This window comes from Mesoplodon bidens (assembly GCF_964165515.1).
Source record: "Mesoplodon bidens genome assembly, chromosome: 9".
Lineage (NCBI taxonomy): Eukaryota > Metazoa > Chordata > Mammalia > Artiodactyla > Ziphiidae > Mesoplodon > Mesoplodon bidens.
In genome coordinates this window covers 96,145,530-96,169,984 of record NC_138166.1, presented here as the reverse complement: position 1 = coordinate 96,169,984, position 24,455 = coordinate 96,145,530, and the positions used below count along the sequence as shown (strand labels likewise).

General features: G+C 38.3%; 1 protein-coding gene across 3 annotated transcripts in view; it reads left to right on the top strand.

The window, feature by feature from the left end:
• The window catches only part of TPK1 (thiamin pyrophosphokinase 1), a 348,926-nt gene that overhangs the window by 150,071 nt on the left and 174,400 nt on the right, over positions 1 to 24,455 (top strand). For all 3 annotated transcript variants that reach the window (XM_081243933.1, XM_081243935.1, XM_081243934.1), the window contains exon 5: positions 17,164 to 17,236. In XM_081243933.1, coding sequence (XP_081100059.1) covers positions 17,164 to 17,236 — 73 coding nt within the window. The remainder of the gene's footprint in view (positions 1 to 17,163; positions 17,237 to 24,455) is intronic.

Sequence of the window (24,455 nt, the reverse complement as noted above, 5' to 3'; positions counted from 1 at the left end):
CTGTACTCCACGACAAGAGAAGCCACCGCAATGAGAAGCCCGCGCACCACAATGAAGAGTAGCCCCCGCTCGCCGCAACTAGAGAAAGCCTGTGCACAGCAATGAAGACCCAACACAGCCTAAATAAATAAGTAAATACATACATACATAAAATTGAAAAGAAAAAAAAAGGAAAGCATAGATTTAAAAAAAACATGATTAGGCATGATCTTCCATAAAAATTTGATGTATTTTTCTATCATAGATTAAGTATGAAAGCATATTTCTGACCCAGTAAAGTCATTCTTAAATTTTTTTTCAAGAGAATTAGAGATGGCACTAACAGCTCTTCTGTTAGTGTTGTTAGGAGCTTCCTTTTTTTAAAAAACATTTTTATTGGAGTATAATTGCTTTTCAATGGTGTGTTAGTTTCTGCTGTATAACAAAGTGAATCAGTTATACATATACATATATTCCCATATCTCTCCCCTCTTGCGTCTCCCTCCCACCCTCCCTATCCCACCCCTCTAGGTGGTCACAAAGCACGGAGCTGATCTCCCTGTGCTATGTGGCTGCTTCCCACTAGCTATCTATTCTTCATTTGGTAGTGTATATATGTCCATGCCACTCTCTCACTTTGTCCCAGCTTACCTTTCCCCCTCCCCGTGTCCTCAAGTCCATTCTCTAGTAGGTCTGTATCTTTATTCCCGTCTTGCCCCTAGGTTCTTCGTGACCTTTTTTTTTTCTTTTTAGATTCCATATATATGCGTTAGCTTACGGTATTTGTTTTTCTCTTTCTGACTTACTTCACTCTGTATGACAGACTCTAGGTCCATCCACCTCACTACAAATAGCTCAATTTCGTTTCTTTTTATTTAAATTTTTTGTGTCCCTGGGTTCTTGGTTGTAAAGAACAGAAAAAAAACTCTGACCAACTTACACAACAACAAAAAAACTCTGCAAACGTATTATAATTGACAGAATAAGTGAGAAGCCTGAGGGGGTTGGGCTTGGGAAGTAGGCAGGAAGCTGGAAACCAGATCTACAGCTATGTTTGTGTTCTAAGAACAAGAGGCTTGCAGTCAGCCTCTGTGAGCCCAGCACTGCGGGCTGCAGATGAATTCTCAACAGTCTCTCGTTCCTTGCGTAAGAGCACATGACTGACCAAGTGGACATGGTTAAGGGAATATCTGCCCCTGCCCTTGTTTCTCAAGGGGGTGGGAGTCCTGTCTGTTTCTGGAGTGGGCTATGCCTAGCATCAAGACTCACAACATGTCAGTTTCTGTATACAGGGGTAGGAAGAGCCAAATGCAAATACAGGTAAACGAAACCAAACGCTTCCTACGGATCCCCATCCACAGCATCTTTCTTTGGCTGCCTGGGACCTGGGACAGTCTAGTGGTCTTTATCAATCTTCATATTTTTCACTCCAGTGCACCTCCCAACCTTAATATTTAGCGTCATGTAAAATGCCCCTAGTTATGAGATTTTTTTTTATTCTTCCTGGTCTTAATGACAGTGAATTAAATGATTACCTGTCATGCATATGAAAATACCTTTCATGCATTCAGAGAAATTTAATAATGTTCCTCCCAAGTTTTAAAAAAAAGTGTACCATGTACACTTCCTTAATTTTATAAAAGCTTGTAATCAGAGGATTCTGTGTATTTTCCCTGACTTCATGTTATCATATATTTTTTTCTAAGTAAACTCTTACATCCCACTCTTAGGATTAATGATTTTTCTGGGGGGGTGTGTGTAATTTTTTAAAGATACGTTTTGCATTTAAAAACAAGTTTCTCTAAATGAAATATTACTAAGACAAACTACATTGCACAACATAGGTATTTCTTTACCTGATCTGGATCTTTGTGACAATTGAGTTTAAGAGAATACAATTTTTTTTGATTTGTAATATGTAAAAAAGGTTTCATTATTTGAGAGCACAGTTTTGCTTTAAAAATACAATAATAGAGTGTTTTTGTTTTTGTTTTTTTTTTACAGAATTTCCTTGGTTTGTCTTTTTTAGATGACAGTTTTTCAGATGGATTCCTTTATTAAAAAATATTGACAAATTTATATACAGGGAAAAACTGTTTTCTGACTTGAAGCATAGTATTTAAAAAGGCAGCTGAAGCCGAGAAGCTTAGAGTGCAGTCTTCTCTGTACAACTATCATCATGTTTTTTCCTTCATGCAAAATTCACTTATTTATCACTAGCGGCCTCTAGTGTGTATTTAATTTTCTTCCTGCTAGGCTGTAAATTAGTAGGTTATTAGTAACTGGAGAGCAGTTCCATGTGTTAGGATCAAGAAAAACACCTATAGTTTCTGTCATCTTAGCATTGCATCAGTCAGTGGAAAGGACATTTTCACATAATGGTGTAGCCTTATGAGCCCTATTACCAGTAGTAGGGTGTTCATCGTGACTTTCCTCCGTGTGGCAGTTGTTCTCTGAAGTATACTTCTGATACACTGGGAGAAAGCAGTGATAGTCTTGCACTGCACTGATGCATTCTCATGCTTTTAATAGGATGGAATCATGTTAGGATACAGGTGGCAGAAGTTACCAAAAACAGAGATTTTAGCCAAACCATACAGCAGAAGTCTGAACCAAACTGTCCTTAGTTGTCCAATTTTAAACAAAACTGTATTCAAGTGCTTTTTAAAGTAGTCATAATTACAAATAGTAACAATACAAAAATAAATTAGTTTAAATGAATCAAATCTGAATTATTTAGTATTTGCCTTTGGTTTTTTGTTTTTACCTTTATATATTCCTTTTTTTTTTTTTTAAAGGCACATTCTCCCCTACCCCAACCCACCCTCCCACTTACAGAAGTAATTCAAGTTCATTACAGTGAACTTGGAGAATACAGGATAATACAAAGTGAAAAATAAAAATAACCTGAAATCACCTAGATTCTCACTGTTTATATTTTTACACACATTTTTCAATTTCTTATTTTTCTAAGCTTGTTTCTCTTGTTGAGTGTATATATGTGTGCATATGTAATAAAATAGGAATTTTTATGCATATATTATTTTATATCATACCTGTTTTATCAACATTACATTGTGAATACATTATCATATCATTAAATATAAATTTTATGTTCTTATTTATCAACCATTCTCCATATATCAGGAGTGTTTATTGTTCATAATTTTTTTTTGGAAGTTTTTTGTTTGTCTTTTTTTTTTAAGAGTATCTGACCGTTGAAATTGGAACTCTTTTTTATTTTTATTTTTATTTATTTATGGCTGTGTTGGGTCTTCGCCTCTGTGCAAGGGCTTTCTCCAGTTGTGGCAAGCGGGGGCCACTCTTCATCGCGGTGCGCGGGCCTCTCACCATCGCAGCCTCTCCCGTTGCGGTGCACAGGCTCCAAATGCGCAGGCTCAGTAATTGTGGCTCACGGGCCCAGCTGCTCCACGGCATGCGGGACCCTCCCAGACCAGGGCTCGAACCCGTGTCCCCTGCATTAGCAGGTAGACTCCCAACCACCGCGCCACCAGGGAAGCCCCATAATTTTTTATAACTCTGATGAGTAAAACTTAGAAGTTTTGTAAGTAAAACTTTGTACACATTCCTGGCTCTTAAAATAGATTCCCGGGAATTTGGATATGAGGTCAAAACTTATGAATTAAAAAATTTAAATTCAAGTTGATAGTTTGCTTTCCATAATATTTGTGCTTATCTGTGCTTTTATCAACAATGTAAGATCATATACATTTCTCTCCACTCTTGCCAGCTTTGTTAATTTATTGCTGTGTGATGCAGGAAATTATGTTCAATTGTTACTTTAGCATGTTTTGTATTATACAGTCATTCCATATGGAAGACATTATTGTAGGAATTGGGGGATGCAGCAGGGAACAGAATGCCTGACTTCCTTGAAGTTTCATGGAGTTAGACAAGAAGTCAGATAAATAATGAAAATACAAAGTATGTTACTAGTGATACGGAGAACAGAAAAGCAGGAGAAGGGGTAGCATATTTTGTGGTAGGGTGGTAGAAATTAAAGGGAGGAGGCCTCACTGAGAATGTGACTTCTGAGTTAAGACCTGTAGGAGGGGAAGAGGTGGCCCACTTGGAATCCACAGGGAGAGTAGTGTAGGCAGAGGGAATGAGGGAATGCCTGTGTGGGCAGTGTGACACCTGAGAATGGTGTCATTTAATAACAAACCACCACAAAACTTAGTGGCTTTAAACAACAATGATTTATTGTTGTTTCCAGTCCTAGGGACAGCTAGGCAGATCTGGGCTCACTCGCGTCAGTCCTGTGGGTTGGGTAGGCACTTCTGCTCACGACGTTAGCTTGGAGACAGGACTTGCTCACATGTTTGAAGGTTGTCTGCCTATAACCTGGGTCACCTGACTCTTCTGTCTTACCCTCCATCCTTCAGCCTCAGGCTTGCCCACAGTTCTTCTCATGGCAACAGGGGAGGGCTCCGGGAGAGCAAAGGGGAGGCTGTAGCTCCATTGGAGGCCTTGGTGCATAACTGCCAAGACATCACCATTTCCACTGTACTTTGTCAATCACAGTAAGTCACCAGGTTAATACAAATTCAGGTGGAGGAGAAATAGGCTTGTGTTGGCACCTCTTGATGGGAGGATCTGGAAAGTCACCTTAAAAAGGAGTATAGGGCTTCCCTGGTGGCGCAGTGGTTGAGAGTCCGCCTGCCGATGCAGGGGACGCGGGTTCGTGCCCCGGTCTGGGAGGATCCCGCATGCCGCGGAGCGGCTGGGCCCATGAACCATGGCTGCTGAGCCTGCGCGTCCGGAGCCTGTGCTCCGCAACGGGAGAGGCCACAACAGTGAGAGGCCCGCGTACCGCAAAAAAAAAAGGAGTATAGATGGAGGGGGAAAATAATTATGGATAATTTTGCAAACCGTCTGCCACAGGTATGAGGGGGAAGCTTATTAGGGGGAGAGTGGTTAGAAAGTTAACGGAGGGTAGATCTTGTAGGGCCTTTATAGGTAATACTAATGATTTACTCTCAGTGAGATGGGAAGCCGTTGGACAGTATTGAGCAGAGGATTGGTCTACGCTGTCTTATCAGCATTCTAGCTTGGAAGATGGTAAGAGAGAGCAAGATTCAGGATACATTCTGCAAGAAGCGTCTATAGAACTTGCTGACAAACCAGTTATGAAGAGGAAAAAAGAAGCATCAGGGATGAGTCTAAGGATTTTGGCCTGAACAACTAGAGAAGATTGATTTTTCGTTTAATGAGATTTGGAAGACTGTAAGGGGGGGGCAGCATTGGTGGGGAAAGGAGCAGAGATTCAGTGATAACGTGTGGAGTTTGAGGTGTTTGTTTTATATCTCATGTTGAGTAGAATGTTCAGTCCCTGAGTCTGGAGTTGAGGGAACATATAAGCTTCAGAGCCATCAGTATACAGAGGGCACTTAAGGCCAAACGACTTGGTAAGATAACCTACTAGTAAGTGCAGACAGAAGAGGAAAGAGGTCCAGGGGCTGAGCTGCGGGCACTCCAGTGTTAAATGCAAGTGAAGTGTAAGAACTGTCATGTAGACAGAGCAGGAGTAACCAGTGACTTACAGGGAAAACCAGGAAACCATAGTTCTTAAATCAAATGAAGAAAGGGGATCAAGGAATAGAGAGCAATCAGTTCTGTTACGTGCTTCTGATGGATAAAGTAACATGGGAGAATTGAACATTAGATTTAGCAATATAGCAATATGGAAGCTTTGAAGATTGAAAATGTAAAAGCTCTATATACACATACATACCTATATAATGATGATAAATTATATATACACACACATTAACACATTTAAGTTCCTTCTCTTTGTATCATATCTTTGATTTCTCCTATTTGATTTTATTTCTATTTGAATCAACTGTTGGTGTCAACTTTATTTGAACAGGGATGGTCACCCTTTGTCTTTTATATTTCTTCTAAATGTTTTCCATAATATCCTTTTTACATTTGTTAATACTCATCTTCTAATGATTTTACGATTTCAAGGTGACCTATACCTAAGCCATTATCATCAGATTATCAATTCTTTCCGATTCCTGTAAGACAGAAATCATTACTAAGTGCTATAGAGAAATTCCTGAGCTCTAGTCCCTGTCTTTTAGGGTAATGGTTCACATATTCATGTATAATGGATAGAAGCAGCAAGGTAAAAACAGAAATTTGCAAGGATAGGAAATGCAGTATTTACTTTAGCAGGTCAGCATATGCCTTAAATTCTTTTGCCATTTTCTTAAATAAGGTTTAATTCCTGCTATGAGGGAAGCTGTGGGGAATAAGGAAGAATAAGAATTAAAAACACTATACTAGCAGAATGGTTAGGTAGGCAGCTTATTATGCTTGGCTTTGGAAAATGTGGGAGGAACAGACAACCTATTAGGGACCCTAATGGCGTTTATCACTAGCTGTATTTATTGAATTCTGTGTATCATGTCTCCACTGAATCACAGAGAGAAGCATAAAGCAAATAAATTACACAAAGTAAGTCACTCTCAGTGAGCTAGCCTTTTATATTAAGGTGAAGAATTGGCATTAACCCATATATATGCTTTGGGGCTCTTTCTTGTTTGTAAATAAGACAAGATGAAGCCTTCCACTCTGCATTATAGCAAGCTTAGCATGATTCCCCTCAATACACATAGCATTTTCTGGCACTACCCTGCACCCCTACCACTACTGCCTTCTAGGAAAATAATCCCATAGCTTACTTTCTATTCAAATAACCTCTCTCATTCCTTTCCTCTCCTCACCACTTTTGGAAAATAAGTAATTACAGAAAAGGGCAGGAGGGGAAAGTGACCTAATACTAAGAGCCAGAGGAAATATTTAATTGTACAACTTTTATTGCATTTAGTGTGCAAAGCCCTGTTCTGAAGCTAAAAGAGGTACTAAGTCATTCTCCCGTGTTTTAAAGATGGTAACATCGCCAGCCACATGTGAATACAGGTGACTGAAAGTCACATCAGCTGTCATCTAAGAAATGAGGAAGTGACTTCGTGGAGTATATACACATGCTTTTCCTTCATTTCCTAACTTTTCTTTCACCTCTTCCAACTTTTTTTCTTTTCATTGCCTGAATGCGGGCATTGTTTCTCTCTCATCCTCTTGTCATGATCTCACTCGTTTATCACTTTTCATGCAGAATCACCTGTTACCAAGCCTTGGCTTCCCTTTCTCTGACTGGCCGGCTCCCCTAGTCTGGCAAGTCTGTGTTCTTCTGTTGCATTCTGTGCTTGACGGAGTGTCAGTGATTCTCTTCTATAATATCCATGCTTAGATTTTGAACTGTTTGGATCTGTAACTTTGGTATCTGCAGCGTGGCACACATTGTATATATTTAATAAATCTTTGATAAATTAAGTATCCCATGTATGGAAGATTCACGAGTATATCATTTTACCTCTGACCTCTCCTCAGCGCTCTCTCTGCATTTACAACTTTCAGCTGAGCTTGGGCACTGAAATATTCTGTAATCTCAAACTCCAACTGTCTAAAACTCTAGTTCTTATTATTTTGTCTTAACCAGTGGTATTAAGATGAAATCAAATTTCTGAGACTTAAATATTGATTTTAGTCTTTCAAAATTAAAATTGTTTCCTGTTTATGGAGAATGTTGAGAGGGAAGTTTCAAAAGATGGATTGAACCATTTTATAGATGCCTTAATGACTAGTAAGTCTCAGAAATAGATGTTCCTCAAATGTGGTGCCTTGTTAGAAGAGTTTCACACTAAATCATGGTACTCGCCACGTGCATAGTTGGGCAGCAGTTAGCGTTGTATAAATCGTGACCCAGTCTCTCTATCTCTTATCCAAAAACCTCATTTCCATCCTAAAACTTGATAATGAGTCTTTTAAGAATAGCATCTTGCAGGAATGACGAAAGTGAATAAAATGACAAGACGCTATGTGCTTGAGTGTAGTTTATATTATAAATTTTATATTATAAATTTTGTTTTCTGGAAACCAACTGTATAAATATGATTTAGTAGAAAAACTGTCTTTTCACAAAACCTATTGTTTAGGTCTTGACACATCATTCACCTCAGAGGAAACTTGCTAGGTTATATGCAATATATAAAAAATTTTTTAATGACTTGTTTATTGTCTTTGATGTGTATTATGTGATCAGTATGTGCAGGCTCTTGTCTCCGTATTTTTAGTGCAAATATTGTATAAATTTTACTTCTGTCATTCTCATTTCTTAGTGTTTTCATCTTTCTTCAACTCTTTGTGGAGCATAGAGTTGATATTAAATTTTAAAACTACCTCTCTTCTGAAATCTTTCTACCTTAGATTTTGCTGTTGAATTTTTTTTTTCTTCTTTATATCTCGTCCTTCCTTGGTGCCAGCTCGACAGGTCATTAATTAAACATGTAAACTGGTTCTCTGGAATGGAAATAGTCTCACTCCCGAAACGACCGGTTGGTTATGTAGTGTTACCTGAGCTTTGAAAATCTAGCAAAGCCACAAGGGAGGACGCAAGTTATCCTTCTGTGTAGAGAAAAATCCATTCCCATGTGTCCTGAAAGCCACCGACAACACATTTCACCACCTGCATGTATAACATTGAACTGCCAGCATTGGGAGGCAGTACAATGATTTCTGAAGTAGCATCTGATATATGCTTGGTACAGTTGTAGTAGCGTCTTACCAAATGTTATATTAAATAGTAAGCTTTTTTATTAAATATGTGATTTATAAAATTGCTGTTAAATTATTACTTTAAAGAATAATGTTCACTGTAACACTTTGAGTCTTGATACACAGTTGAAATGATACATTTGTCAATGAGAAAATTATTTTCTAAAATGTATATTTTTCAAAGTTTGAGGTGCCCCTAAACTATAAAATATTATAAAATTAACTTGGTTATATTTGCATTATGTATATATAAATACATGTTAAATATAATACATAATTATATAAGTTAGTGGGGCAATTAAGCTAGTGTGAATTATAAGTAGGATAAAATATATTTAGAAAAATTGAAATCCACAAGCTACTTTAATGACATATGATTGATTTTTAATTAATAACAATTTCATTCTGTATATAAATGGAGATTTTAAAGTCTCAAATAGCTTATTCTCTTAGTGGTCATACTTCATTCCAGGAAGTACTGATTTACAGTTGATGATTTTGAGCAAGTGAGAAAAGAAAGAATATTGTGTGTCATGGAACATACCTTGTATGATGTCAGTCCCGTTACATCTATTAAGTCTTATTTTTGGCCCATAGCAGGAGTTGGCAAACTATAGCTTGCAGGTCAGCTGCCTAGAAGTAAAGTTTTATTGGAACACAGCAGTGCCCGTTGTTTTCCTACTTTCTACAGCTGCTTCCTTGCTATCATGACAGAGTTAAGTAGTTGAGACAGAGACATTATAGTCCACAGAAGCTAAAATACTGACTGGGTCTTTAAGAAAAAAATTTGTTGACCCCTGGCCTAGAATATGGTCTGTTTTGAAGAATATTCCATGTGCAGTTGAAAAAGAATGTCCATACCTGCTGTTGTTGGCTGGAGTGTTCTATAAATACAGGCATACCTCAGAGATACTGTGAGTTTGGTTCCAGACCACTGCAATAAAGCAAATGTTGTAATAAAGCAAGTCACATGGATTTCTTAGTTTCCCAGAGCATATAAAAATTATGTTTACACATACTGTAGTCTGTTAAGTGCACAATAGCCTTATGTCTTAAACTACAATGTGTATATCTTAAATTAAAAAATTTCTTTTGCTAAAAGATGCTAGCCATCATCTAAGCCTTCAGTGACTCATCATCTTTTTGCTGGTGGGGGGGTCTTGCCTCAGTGGTGACGGCTGCTGACCGCGGAGGGTGGTGGATGCTGAACGTTGGCATGGCTGTGGCCATTTCTTAAAATAAGACAGCCATGAAGTTTGCCACATCAACAGACTCTTCCTTTCATGAATGACTTCTCTGTAGCATGCAGTGCTGTTCGATAGCATTTTACCCACAGTAGAACGTCTTGCAAAATTGGAGTCAATCCTCTCAAACCCTGCCACTGCTTTATCTACTAAGTTTATGTAAATTCTAAATCCTTTATTATCATTTCAGCAGTGTTCATAGCATCCTCACCAGGAGTGAGGCTTTCGAGAGCTCTCTTTCTCTGTATGGTTCCATTTTCTGCATTTTCAGGCTCTTCACCTTTCCTTAAAATTAATCTTGGTCTCCTCAAGTTAGGGAGGCCGCAGGTCTCTTGAGTTTTCCCTCATTGTGCTCTGAGATAGAAATTGCCTTCAGAAAGAAGGCTGAGGAATAATAGGGGCTCATCTTATTTGTTTCCCTTTTTTTTTAACAGCAGCTGTCCTGAGCTGCCTGCTTTCCACTGTCTGAATACCATTGTTTAGCATATTTTGTCTGATTTTCCAAGTTGTTACAGTGAGAGGTAATTCCCATAGCATGGGCAGTAGTAGCTGTCTATATATTTTAACTTTTTACTGATTCATAAAATATGCATGGTTTATTTTGAGTTAGAGTGCTCCGTTACAGAACTGAATTATTCATTTGTTTGTTTGTTTCCTGCCTAGAATGAAATATGCTTTCACGAAGCCTCATATGATTTCATAATTGTGCCTCTTTTTACCACTTCTCTATTCATTAAAATAAATCATAAACCTAGAAGCATAAGCAGAGCACACCTAAGGATTGATAGCTTATGGTATGGAGTAACTTGGTACTCACACTGCTGCTTGATTACCATGCACTTCTGGTTGGATATACAAGTAGGGCAGATTTCAAATAAGGGCCAAGATTTTGTGAGAAGTTAAGTTGCCTATTCTAATGGAAGTGTAGCAAGAAAATTTTCCTATGCCAGGCACGGTAATCCTTCAACTCAGAGAACACTTACATTAGCCTACAGTTGGGCAAAATCATCTAACACAAAGTCTATTTTATAATAAAGTGTTGAATGTCTCACGTAATTTACTGAGTACTGTACTGAAAATGAAAAAGAGAATTATCGTGTGTCAGTTGTGTACCCTTGTGATCCTGTGGCTGCCCAGCATCTCCAAGAGAGTATGTCATATCACTAGCTTAGGAAGAGATTAAAATTCAAAATTTGAGGTGTGATTTCTACTAAATGCTTATTGCTTTCACACCACTTAAAGTCAAAAAATCTTAAATTGAACCATTGTAAGTCAGGGCCCATCTGTATTTAAATATCTTTGATACCTTTATTAGGGACTTCGTAAAATAACCTGATTGTATCTATAAACACAGTCAAAACGTGGTACCGGGCTTCCCTGGTGGCGCGGTGGTTGGGAGTCCGCCTGCCGATGCAGGGGACACGGGTTCGTGCCCCGGTCTGGGAAGATCCCGCATGCCGCGGAGCGGCTGGGCCCGTGGGCCATGGCTGTTGAGCCTGTGCGTCCGGAGCCTGTGCTCCGCAACGGGAGAGGCCACAACAGTGAGAGGCCCATGTAACGCAAAAAAAAAAAAAAAAAAAAAAAACGTGGTACCATTTTTACTTATTGTATTTTAGATCAGCCTTGATTTTTTCCTGCCTGTTAATTAAGCTATGCAGTTTTGCAGAGAATATTAGCTCAAACCTTTGAATGATCAATTCCTGTTTCTTTACATTGGATACAATTATTTTTTTCTTGTATCTGGAGCCATATTCTTTCTCAACAATGTTCTCAAAATTTCTCCTCCTAACATATTCCTTTAATCAAGATCCTATCCTTTATTTATTTTTTTTTAATTTTTTTTTTTGCTGTACGCGGGCCTCTCACTGTTGTGGCCTCTCCCGTTGCGGAGCACAGGCTCCGGACGCGCAGGCTCAGCGGCCATGGCTCAGAGGCCTAGCCGCTCCGCGGCATGTGGGATCTTCCCGGACCGGGGCACGAACCTGTGTCCCCTGCATCGGCAGGTGGACTCTCAACCACTGCGCCACCAGGGAAGCCCCTATCCTTTATTTAGCAACGAGCACAAATCCTTCTTTCCTCTGCCTCAGTGATACTTTTCTAATATATACAGGTTGACCAAATTAACACTGATTAATAAAATCAGGAGGAGAATAATGCAGTTATATAGAGAACTTTCTCCATAAGAAACTCTTACTCCATTTCGTAAATGCATGTATCTGGGAGGCTGTAGACACAGCTGTTAGAGAATAAAGACGGTGCTGCCTGGGTGTGAAATTTGGTTCTAGCTCTTATTAGCCTTCTAACCTCGGGCAAGTTACTTAGCTTCTCTAGTAATAACTTTGACTTTAACTGAATGGCTTAAATCCTGCTTGCTGTGTGCCAGGCATTTTCTAAGTCCTTTACATGTATTAACTCTTAATCCTCACAACCACTCCACATTATCCTCATTTTACATAAGACGAAATGAGGCTCAGAGAAGTGAAATAATTTGGACAAGCTAAGAATTAGGGAGCAGGCATAGTAAGAAGTTCATATTGAAGGTATCTTTCCTTGTTCTTTTCCACTTCCCCCTTCCCCTTCCTTCCCTCTCCTGGCCTTTTTCTTCCCTTTTTACCATTTTTTCTACTTCCTCCTCTCCATTCTTTCCCTCCCCTCCCCTCACTCTTCTTCCTTCCTCTTTTTGTCCTCTCTTCCTTCCCCCGCCCCTCTTCCTTTTTCTCCTTTTCCCTCTTACTCCCACTTCTCTTCCTTTCATCCCCTCACCCCTCCTGCTTCTCCTCCTCTGCCTTTTCACTTTATTACATTATTGTCACCATCTGTATACTTGGTGCTTTGGGGAATACCAAGATCAATCAGAGATCTCCTGCTCCAAGAACTTGGTCTAGAAGAAGCTAAAAGACATTTACAGAAATTGCTTAAAATGAAATGGAAAGTAAGATATTCACTGCTACGGAAGTTGGAAGGGAGTGGTTGTATCTTCTTTGGGAGCAGAGAAGGATCTGTGGTCAGCAAATGTCTTAGGAAAGACAGTCATTGTGTGGTAACACACCATGGTTAAGTATATCTTCTATATGTGTCAACCTTTCTCTCAGTTATTGCATGTGATGGATCTTTAGCTCATGAATTACTCTCAACTCTTTTTGATCTCTTATGTTGTCATTAGTGGGAAACAAGTGCAGTAATATTTAAAATATAAATACCAAAGAGTCTATGCCATTTTTGTGGAGTTTGTAACACCTTTTAATACTAACAAGTCAGTGCTGGTAGACTGAGGATACCAAGAAGAGGTCCACTGGTGTGACGTACATCAACAGTAGACAGAAATGTGATCACTGGTGACACAAATCCGTTTACTCTTCATCAGTTGCTATGTGCAGTCAGTCTCCAAACAGTTTTGAAAATTATCTTCTGTGTACACTGTCTTTTTTTTGTGTGTGTGTGTGATACGCGGGCCTCTCACTGTTGTGGCCTCTCCCGTTGCGGAGCACAGGCTCCGGACGCGCAGGCTCAGAGGCCATGGCTCACGGGCCCAGCCGCTCCACGGCATGTGGGATCCTCCCGGACCGGGGCATGAACCCATGTCCCCTGCATCGGCAGGCGGACTCTCAACCCCTGCGCCACCAGGGAAGCCCTACACTGTCTTTTATATCATAATATAGTTCCTCTACATCTGTGAAGTGTCATCCCCAATAAGTACCTCTTCAGAATGCCCAGGTGCCTTGGCAACAGGTGCCTCAGAAAATGTTAGGTGGGCTTTTAATTGCAACGTCCAAAAGCACATTTCAGGAAGATTCAAAAACTAGTGTATTATATCAGGAAATGTTATAATTATTTTAGTTATCTCAGCATGTATACCAGGTGTATTTTTGCTATGAGTCTTTTTAGAAATAAGCATCCTCATTCATTTTAAAAGCCTCTGTGTTATACTGGAGAAAATTATATTAAAAATTTACTGAAGTTGGTTGTCTTTTATTTATATAATTTTGTCTTCCTGTTAATATTTTACATGAATATATAAGTGAGTTTACATGATTGCTTTCCTTCATTAATTGCAGAGTAAGAAGAATATCTAATGCTCTTTAAGACGATATATCCTAGAGGATAGATGTTCAGCTGACTACATTTATCAGCTTTTATTTTTCATTTTATTTATTGTCAAAAAATGTAGTATTTGGAAACTGCCAAATTGATTCTTGATATTTGAGGTGCTAAAATTTGTGGAGGAACATAGAGTAGGTCTTATTAGGACATCACGTGATTTGGACTGCACAGAACCAGAGTCCTAAGTTAAAATGACTGCTTTACATGGTGAAGTACTGGCCAAACTCACTTGACACACAAAACTCACTTGACTTCTTAGATTTCAATTCCTTTAAAAGGATAATGGAGGTATTGGAGGAATGGTTTCTTTTATCCTTTCCAGCAATGTCTCAATCCCTTTAAGTTGCTATAACAGAATACCATAGACTGGATGGTTTATAAACAACAAACACTTACTTCTCCCAGTTCTGGAGGCTGGGAAGTTCTAGGTCAGAGTGCCAGCAGATTCACTGTATGGTGAGGTCTGTTCCCTGTTTTATAGATGGCTGTCTTCTTGCTTTGTCCTCATGTGATGGAAGAGGGGAGAGCTTTCTGGGGTTTCTCTTATAAGGGCACTCATCTATTCATGAGGGCTCCACCCTCTTGAACTAATCACCTCCTAATTTAGGTGTTAGGGTTTCAACATATGAATTTGAATTTTGCAGGGACATAAACATTCAGACCATAAGAAGCATGAATATTCTGTGATCCTTATGCGTTTTAACTTGTGTATGGTTGAATGGTGGTAAGTGGAGGCAATTGAAAGAAAGTTTGAAAATGAATTAATTTTTGCAACAGGAAGAAAAAAAGAGGTGTGAATTAATAGTCTATCTTTAGTCCTAATTAAGATATAAGGGAGTTACCAAAATAGGTATAAAATGAAATTTTGAAATTCATAGATACTATGGTAGGGACGTTTTGAGGAGACAAGTTTGTAGGAAGATGTTGAAACCAGGCAAGGTGATTTAGAAACCTATTTTACTTCCCAGTTTTGCCTTATTCTGAGAGAACTGTTGTTTTTTGCACATGGCTGATGTTCAGTGAATGTTTCTGAAATCAATTGAATGAAAATTTTAATAAGTAGCTATCATTGTTTAATGAAAAGACAAAACTATGCAGTTTATATGGTACAGAACTCTGTGGTAGAATTTTCTCTTAACCATTTAGTCCTAAGAAGATGTATAGATCAAAGAAGAGTTGGTCCAACATAGACTAGTTAGAGTTGACCTAAGAAGTACTATTTACAATTGGGTTAAGAAATTAAAAACATTGTAGAATAGAACAAGGTTAGTATGGGTTTTTAAATACTCTTCCTTATTAATTTTATCCTGAATGTGTACACAAGAAGCTCTGAGTCAGAGTTCTTATTGCCTCTAATAAAAGTTAGATGAAACAAGTATTAAATATTTAACTTTCATGGAATCCTATCAGCCTCCTCTTGGATATGAAGGCCTTCCTTGCCTTTTGCACCACTTCCAGTTATATTTTGATATTGCATCAATTCCTGTGCTCTAGTTTTTATCCCTTGGCTCATGCAATGATAGGTCAATGGTCCTGTGCTAATAGCTGCATACTCCATGTGTGAAAGACAAGGAAATAGGATATTTTCCCTTAATTTATTAAGTGGGAGGTGGCAGCTCTGCTTCTCCCCTCTTGAAAGAGTCTCTGGTGGAAATTTTATGGGCCTGAATCTTAACCCCAACCGACTTAACAATTTATATCAGTAAAATCTCTCCAGGAGCCACATAGCTCCGTGTGTCTTAGCTTTTATGACCTAGGGATGTCTCTAGGTTCTGGGGCTTTATCTCTTTTGACATATCATGCCCAACAGTAATATTCAGTCTCCCTTTAACTAGGAACCAGGTTCCTTATGTAACAATTTGGCCATCTTGAGAAGACATATAGAAGTTATATTATGATTCTGAATCAGGACAATTAGGTAAAAAGCTAGATCTAATTTTTATGGTATATGAAGAGCAGAATATTTCTGGAAGACAGGAAAGCAACTATTCTTGTCTTTATATCATAGATACTTCGGAAGCTCAGAAAGCAAGAGCATTTGGCAAGAGCTCTGAGAAGTCCAGGGAAGTTTTATTTCTCCACAGTTAGGTGTTTTCATTGGGAAGAAATTCTACCAGGTCATGTCAATGTTTTATGTAAAAAATAGTAAAGGATGGCTTATGTAGATACAGTAAGGTATGTTTTCCAAAATGAGTTCTGAAAAAATATAAATGGTAGGGAAGAGAAATAAGGTAACAGTGATATAATTAGAAACATCCATTTGGGGGAATTCTCTCTATTTAGTAACCGTTACCTTTGTGGTCTTGCAGACCTATCTAGAAGATTCCTATTTCTATAAATATGTCAGTAGGATATTTAGAAAATGTTTTTGGACTGACTCCTGCTCTACAAAGAATGCCTAATCCTCATCATCATTTGTTCAGTTCAAATCTGCTGGAAGTTTTGAACTGTTATAAGGGTAAAATACTATCGAAGTTTGTATATATTTGTAGAAGGTACTATGCAAAGACTATGAGTCTTTGTGATAGGGTTTTGAATTGAGAGCTTTTTTTAAACCAATAATCTTCTTTAATCTTTATATATATATATTTTTAAAATAAATTTATTTATTTATTTATTTATTTATCTTTGGCTGCGTTGGGTCTTCATTGCTGAGCGCAGGCTTTCTCTAGCTGCGGCGAGTGGGGCTACTCTTCTTTGCGATGTGCAGGTTTCTCATTGCGGTGGCTTCTCTTGTTGCAGAGCACGGGCTCTAGGCACGTGGGCTCAGTAGCTGTGGCTCGTGGGCTCTAGAGTGCAGGCTCAGTAGTTGTGGCGCACGGGCTTAGTTGCTCCACGGCACGTGGGATCTTCCCGGACCAGGGCTCGAACCCGCGTCCCCTGCATTGGCAGGTGGATTCTTAACCACTGCAACACCAGGGAAGCCCCTTTATATATTTTTTTAAACAAGATAAATATTGACTGATAGTGAGACTAAGTTGACGCCTTAGTTGGATACGTGGAGTTGCCCTCAATCGTGCTGTATAGAAACTAAGCGTATAAGACATAACATCCCATTCACTCTGAAAATAGGCTCTTTTTCTTTTTCCTTTTGAGTACATTAGCTCTCTCTCTGGTCCTTATAATCATAGTTTTAAAGGTTAGCAACGAAGTAGCCTTAAATAGTTGACTTACCTGGAACTCTTTCTTTCAGCTTTGTGCCTGAATTCATCAGTGGAGACTTTGATTCTATTAGACCTGAAGTTAGAGAATACTACGCTGTTAAGGTAAACCATTAACACTTCTATATTTAAGGTCTTTCTCATATGATTGCTTTCCCTATGTTTTTTCCCTGGTTTTCTGGGTGTATGTGTAGGGATTGAGAAACTCATTGTTTGGTTACTTTGTTACTTAATAAGTTTTTTTCCTAGCAATTGTCATACACATTCAAATGGAAATTTAAAACATGACAAGTGGGAACACAATCTTAGAATTTCTGTGACCGTCAGTTAAACATTAATGCTTAGTCTTTTAAGCATGGATATTTTAAATGAGTTTATAGTTTTTATGCCTCATTAAAAATATACTACATTGTCTACATCCTCATTAATTATGTATTTTTCACACATCATTTTAAATTTCATTTAATGAATGTATTGTATTTTACTTAACCAATTCCCAATTGATGTACTTTAAACGTTGTCCATTTTATTGTAAATGAAAAACATCTTTGTAAGTGAATTTTTATAAAAATCCCTAATTGTGTGTGCCTAGAATTTTAGAACCAGTTATTTTTTTTTAATATTAGTTTTCTTGAAACTATTACTGAAATAATAGTGTTATTCAGAACAGAACTACTCTGTTCTGAATAACACTATTCATTACAGCTTGAGATTAATAATAATGTACAGCTTATTAAGGTGTTCATTTTGTCACTATTGTGCACATCTTCCAAAGATCCTTGCCACTTAAGAACATACAAATGATCTAATTGCGAATGATAAAAGACACAGGGGTGTCTTATACTAATTAATAATTCAAGCTTTCACTGGCTTTAGAGGACAATGCAGGGTTTTTAAAATGAAAATTATAGCCTCAGCAGTTCTTCTACCCACAACACCATCATCTGTGTTATTCTGAACTGGCATTAGTAAATTGTGCATTTTTTAAAGGAACAGCAGTTATTGAAAGAAACTTTAAGTTATTTTATAAGGCTCTGGGATGGATGAGATAAATTCATAAAGAAGAAAGAGGAAAACTTTTGTAGGAAGAAAGGAGGGAGGGGGAGGCAGGGGAGGATAGAAGGAAAGAAGGGAAAAGGAAAAAGAAAAGAAAGAGAAAAAAGGGAAACATGAATCTAGGTGAGGAAACAAGGTTACCGAGGTTATAAAGTGTAGGCTGTTGTGATGGAAATTCTGGGGCCAGCAGTGAATGCAGATCTGTGCACACCCCATCTACCCACCAGCTGATCAGCCTTTCCATCAGCAAATGAAGACTGCTCCCACATCAGTGTTTGATATTCATGCTCAATTACTTTAACAATGGCATGTTTCTATTCATTCCCCGCAGTCTCACTTCTCATTAACTCCATACCTCAACCTCCTTGGGATGGAAAGCCCTCAGCCTTGCTTACAATGCAGAGTCTTGCAAATTCATAGACATTAATCATATTTTCGGGAGCAGAAGAAACAGCAGGAGAGGCAGGGACAAACAGACTCAGAAACCAGTTGAAGATCTGGCCAGATGTGACTCTTCTCTCCCTCTCTTGAATGCTGCCAGCTTGCCAAGACTGCAGGTGTCAATCTGACAGGATGAGGAAATAGCAGGAAAGCATGGGAAGCCAGCTTTTTTTGTTTCTGAATGGCTCAGGGGTGAAGGAAAATTTTGAGTTAATACCTTTAGATGAATTTCCCTTATATTTCCTGATTCACTTTTGATTGTAACCTCCAAAGCTAACTTCTATTTGTTAAGATTTTGTTTGAAAAATAAGATTAACCGAATCTTCTAATTCCTACATCGCGTGCTTCTAAGTTGATGTAGTACAATCTAGGTTTTTTTTTTTTTTTCATGTATCGATGAGAACTCACTTCTTTTGAACTCTTTGGATCTGTTCTTAGAGGGCATCAGTGATGTCTTGTATAAGCTAATGTGCCCTGTAGAGCACATGGCGAATGTTTGGCTGCAGTTTTAATAATGATGGTAATGACAACAAGTTAATGCAGCATTACACACAATTCATATAAGCCATTATCTCCACCTTAAGCAATCTTTAAGCTGCTCTGTTACAATTGAAAGGAGGTTATTTCCACTGAAAGTGGAAAATACACTTTTTTCCCACCTGGTTTGGATCATCATTGAAGCTGAAACTGAGGCTCTATTGAAGAAAGTAAAATAAGGAAGAAATTTAAAATGCTAAAGTTTTGTTAAAATCATAAAGTCAATTCGTAGCCAACATTGGTTCATACGACTTTTTTCTCCCAATAGATATATCATTGACTTATAGGAAAAATCTAGGTTTATGTGACTATACGTGACTTTTACTTGGTTTGCCTGCTTAATTTCTGAAAATGCTGAAATATCAAGTAGTTGGTTTGTCAGCTTTTAAACAGAATATACCCTAATTCTTGCCATCTGTATTCGTTAGTTATTGCTGTGTAACAAATTGTCCTAAAATTTAGCAGCTTAAAACAGCAAACAGTTCTTCTCTTGCACAGGGACTCCGGGTAAGAAATACGAGAGTCACTTAATAGGGTGGTAGTGGCTCAAGGTTTCTCATGAGGTTATACTGTAGCCTGGTTTTTCCGTCATCTCAAGGCACCCCTGGGGCTACAGAAATTTCTTCCAAGATTATTCCTGTGGTCCTTGGTTGGTTTTACTGGCTGTTACTTCTTACTGGCTCTTGGTTGGAGGCATCAGTTCCTGGCCATTGGGCTGCTCACAGCATGGCAGGATGCTTTCCGGGGAAAGAGGGAGGGAAAAGAAAACACGTATGCAAGAGAGCCAGCCCAAGACAGAAATAGTGGTCCTTTTTTTTTTTCTTTTTTTTTTGTGGTACGTGGGCCTCTCACTGTTGTGGCCTCTCCCGTTGCGGAGCACAGGCTCCGGATGCATGGGCCCAGTGGCCGTGGCTCACAGGCCCAGCTGTTCCACGGCATGTGGGATCTTCCCAGACTGGGGCACGAACCCATGTCCCCTGCATCAGCAGGCGGACTCTCAACCACTGCGCCACCAGGGAAGCCCAATAGTGGTCTTTTTTATAACCTAATTTCATCAGTGATATATCACCTTACTATCTCTTCTGCCAGTTGTTATTAGTCACAAAGACCAGCCCTGGTACAGTGTGGGATCAGGCTACACAAGGGTGTCAATGTCAGGAGACATGGATCATTGGTAACCATGTGGCGGCTGGCTGCCAAGCTATCTGCCCTGGTACTGATGAAACTGGATTGTTAGGCAATGAGAAAGATGTTTTAATATCATCATAATGCATTCTTGGTCTTTAATTAGTAATATGTAAGAGGAAAGAAGAAAACATAGCCATTAGCGATTTTTCTTCGATTAGGTCTCTGTATGCATAACCTGCTTCAAGTTAGGTTACATACCAACCACCTAACCACTAGTCTTTATGTCTACAGCCCTTAGTTATCTATTTCTCTGGGTTTTGGACAAGAAGGGGGACAAGCTCTGGTCTACCGCTTAATTCCATATGGTCCACAGGATATGACCAAGATATACAATTTATACCTCTTGTTAGTTAACGTGCAGCAGTGTGAAAACTGCATATTTTACAGAGCAATGATGTACCATTGGATTCATGCCAAAGACGTAATTTGAAATTTCAGTTGAAGGACAGTGTGACTTGTAACTATCAATGTATTTTTCCATGCTGATTGCTCCATGTAACCTGTTTAATATTAAACATATAGATACAATAAATGTTGATTATATGTAGTTATAGTCCAACTACTTGTGATACACTTCCTTGATGCATATGGTATGCCATTCTTTTTTTTTTAACAAGAAATAGTTTATTTTATGACTTTTATACATTGACTTAATTTTTAAAATATTTAATATTTTCAATGTTATTTATTCTTCTTAACTTATAGAGAAGTATATATTTTTAATTTTTTAATTTTTAATTTTTTAACATCTTTATTGGAGTATAATTGCTTTACAATGGAATGTTAATTTCTGCTTTATAACAAAGTGAATCAGCTATACATATACATGTATCCCCATATCTCCTCCCTCTTGCATCTTGCTCCCACCCTCCATATCCCACCCCTTTAGGTGGTCACAAAGTGCTGAACTGATCTCCCTGTGCTATGTGGCTGCTTCCCACTAGCTGTTTTACATTTGGTAATGTATATGTATCCATGCCACTCTCTCACTTCTTCCCAGCTTACCCTTCCCCCTCCCCGTGTCCTCAAGTCCATTCTCTATGTCTGTGTCTTTATTCCTGTCCTGCCCCCAGGTTCTTCAGAACCATTTTTTTGTAATTTTAGATTCCATATATATGTGTTAGCATACGGTATTTGTTTTTCTCTTTCTGACTTCACTCTGTATGACAGACTCTAGGTCCATCCACCTCACTACAAATAACTCAATTTCATTTTTTATGGCTGAGTAATATTCCATTGTATATATGTGCCACATCTTCTTTATCCATTCATCTGTTGATGGACACTTAGGTTGCTTCCATGTCCTGGCTATTGTAAATAGAGCTGCAGTGAACATTGTGGTACATGACTCTTTTTGAATTATGGTTTTCTCAGGGTATATGCCCAGTAGTGGGATTCCTGGGTCGTATGGTAGTTCTATTTTTAGTTTTTTAAGGAACCTCCATACTGTTCTCCATAGTGGCTGTATCACTTTACATTCCCACCAACAGTGCAAGAGGGTTCCCTTTTCTCCACCCCCCTCTCCAGCATTTACTGTTTGTAGATTTTTTGATGATGGCCATTCTGACCAGTGTGAGGTGATACCTCATTGTAGTTTTGATTTGCATTTCGCTAATGATTAGAGATGTTGAGCAGCCTTTCACATGTTTGTTGGCCATCTGTATATCTTCTTTGGAGAAATGTCTATTTAGGTCTTTGGCCCATTTTTGGATTGGGTTATTTGTTTTTTTGATATTGAGCTCCATGAGCTGCTTGTAAACTTTGGAGATTAATCCTTTGTCCTTTTGGGCATTAATCTCCTTTTAACCTTTTGGAGATCAATCGTTTGCAAATATTTTCTCCCATCCTGAGGGTTGTGTTTTTGTCCTGTTTATGGTTTCCTTTGCTGTGCAAAAGCTTTTAAGTTTCATTAGGTCCCATGTGTTTATTTTTGTCTTTATTTTCATTTCTCTAGGAGGTGGGTCAAAAAGGATCTTGCTGTGATTTATGTCATAGAGTGTTCTGCCTATGTTTTTCTCTAAGAGTTTTAGAGTGTCTGGCCTTACATTTAGGTCTTTAATCCATTTTCAGTTTATTTTTGTGTATGGTGTTAGGGAATGTTCTCATTTCATTCTTTTACATGTAGCTGTCCAGTTTTCCCAGCACCACTCATTGAAGAGGCTGTCTTTTCTGCATTGTATATTCTGCCTCCTTTATCAAAAATAAGGTGACCATATGTGCGTGGGTTTATCTCTGGGCTTTCTATCCTGTTCCATTGATCTATCTTTCTGGTTTTGTGCCACTACCATACTGTCTTGATGACTGTAGCTTTGTAGTACAGTCTGAAGTCTGGGAGCCTGATTCCTCCAGCTCTATTTTTCTTTCTCAAGATTCCTTTGGCTATTTGGGGTCTTTTGTGTTTCCATACAGATTGTGAAATTTTTTGTTCTAGTTGTGTGGAAAATACCACTGGTAGTTTGATAGGGATTGCATTGAATCTGTAGATTGCTTTGAGTAGTATAGTCATTTTCACAATGTTGATTCTTCCAATCCAAGAACATGGTATATCTCTCCATCTGTTTGTATCATCTTTAATTTCTTTCATCAGTGTCTTATAATTTTCTGCATACAGGTCTTTTGTCTCCTTAGGTAGGTTTATTCCTAGGTATTTTATTCTTTTTGTTGCAATGGTAAATGGGGGTGTTTCCTTAATTTCTCTTTCAGATTTTTCATTATTAGTGTATAGGAATGCAAGAGATTTCTGTGCATTAATTTTGTATCCTGAAACTTTACCAAATTCATTGATTAGCTCTAGTAGTTTTCTGGTAACATCTTTAGGATTCTGTATGTATAGTATCATGTCATCTGCAAACAATGATGGCTTTACTTCTTCTTTTCCAGTTTGGAATCTTTTTATGTCTTTTTCTTCTCTGATTGCTGTGGCTAAAACTTCCAAAACTATGTTGAATAATAGTGGTGAGAGTGGGCAACCTTGTCTTTTTCCTGATCTTAGTGGAAATGGTTTCAGTTTTTAACCATTGAGAATGATGTTGGCTGTGGGTTTGTCATATATGGCCTTTATTATATTGAGGTAAGTTCCCTCTTTGCCTACTTTCTGGAGGGTTTTTATCATAAATGGGTGTTGAATTTTGTGAAAATCTTTTTCTGCATCTATTGAGAGGATCGTATGGTTTTTCTCCTTCAGTTTGTTACTGTGATGTATCACATTGATTGATTTGCATATATTGAAGAATCCTTGCATTCCTGGGATAAACCCCACTTGATCATTGTGTATGATCCTTTTAATGTGCTGTTGGATTCTGTTTGCTAGTATCTTGTTGAGGATTTTTGCATCTATGTTCATCAGTGATATTGGCCTGTAGTTTTCTTTCTTTGTGACCTCTTTGTCTGATTTTGGTATCAGAACCAAATGATGGTGATGGTGGCCTCATTGAATGAGTTTGAGAGTGTTTGTCCCTCTGCTATATTTTGGAAGAGTTTGAGAAGGATAGGTGTATCTCTTCTCCAAATGTTTGGTAGAATTTGCCTGTGAAGCCGTCTGGTCCTGGGCTTTTGTTCGTTGGAAGATTTTTAATCCCAGTCTCAATTTCAGTGCTTGTGATTGGTCTGTTTATATTTTCTGTTTCTTCCTGGTTGAGTCTCAAAAGGTTGTGCTTTTCTAAGCATTTGTCCATTTCTTCCCGGTTGTCCATTTTATTGGTGGTATGCCATTCTTAATTTATTATGTAAAGCCTCCTTTTCAGATAGCTGTGACATCTTTGTGTTTCCCCTTTTGCCCATTTGTCTTAGTTCGTTTCTGCCTCGTTCGCTAATGTTAACTCAGAATGAGGAATGTCTCCTACAGATTTTCTCCTTGATATTTTATTTTCCTTTATATTTTTCACTTTCTGAGTCAGTCAGTGCTTCTTTGATTCAAGGTTAAAATCACCTATTTCCGTCTTTTTAGTTATTCTGTCATGCCCACATGTGTTTCAGTTTCCTGAGACCTTTGAAGAAACTGTAGTATCTCATGTAACTTCTGATATTCTTTTACTGTTGCATATAGTCTTTGGGGTTTTTACTGGACATAGGAATGGGGTTTTAAAGCATGCTTCCTTATGCT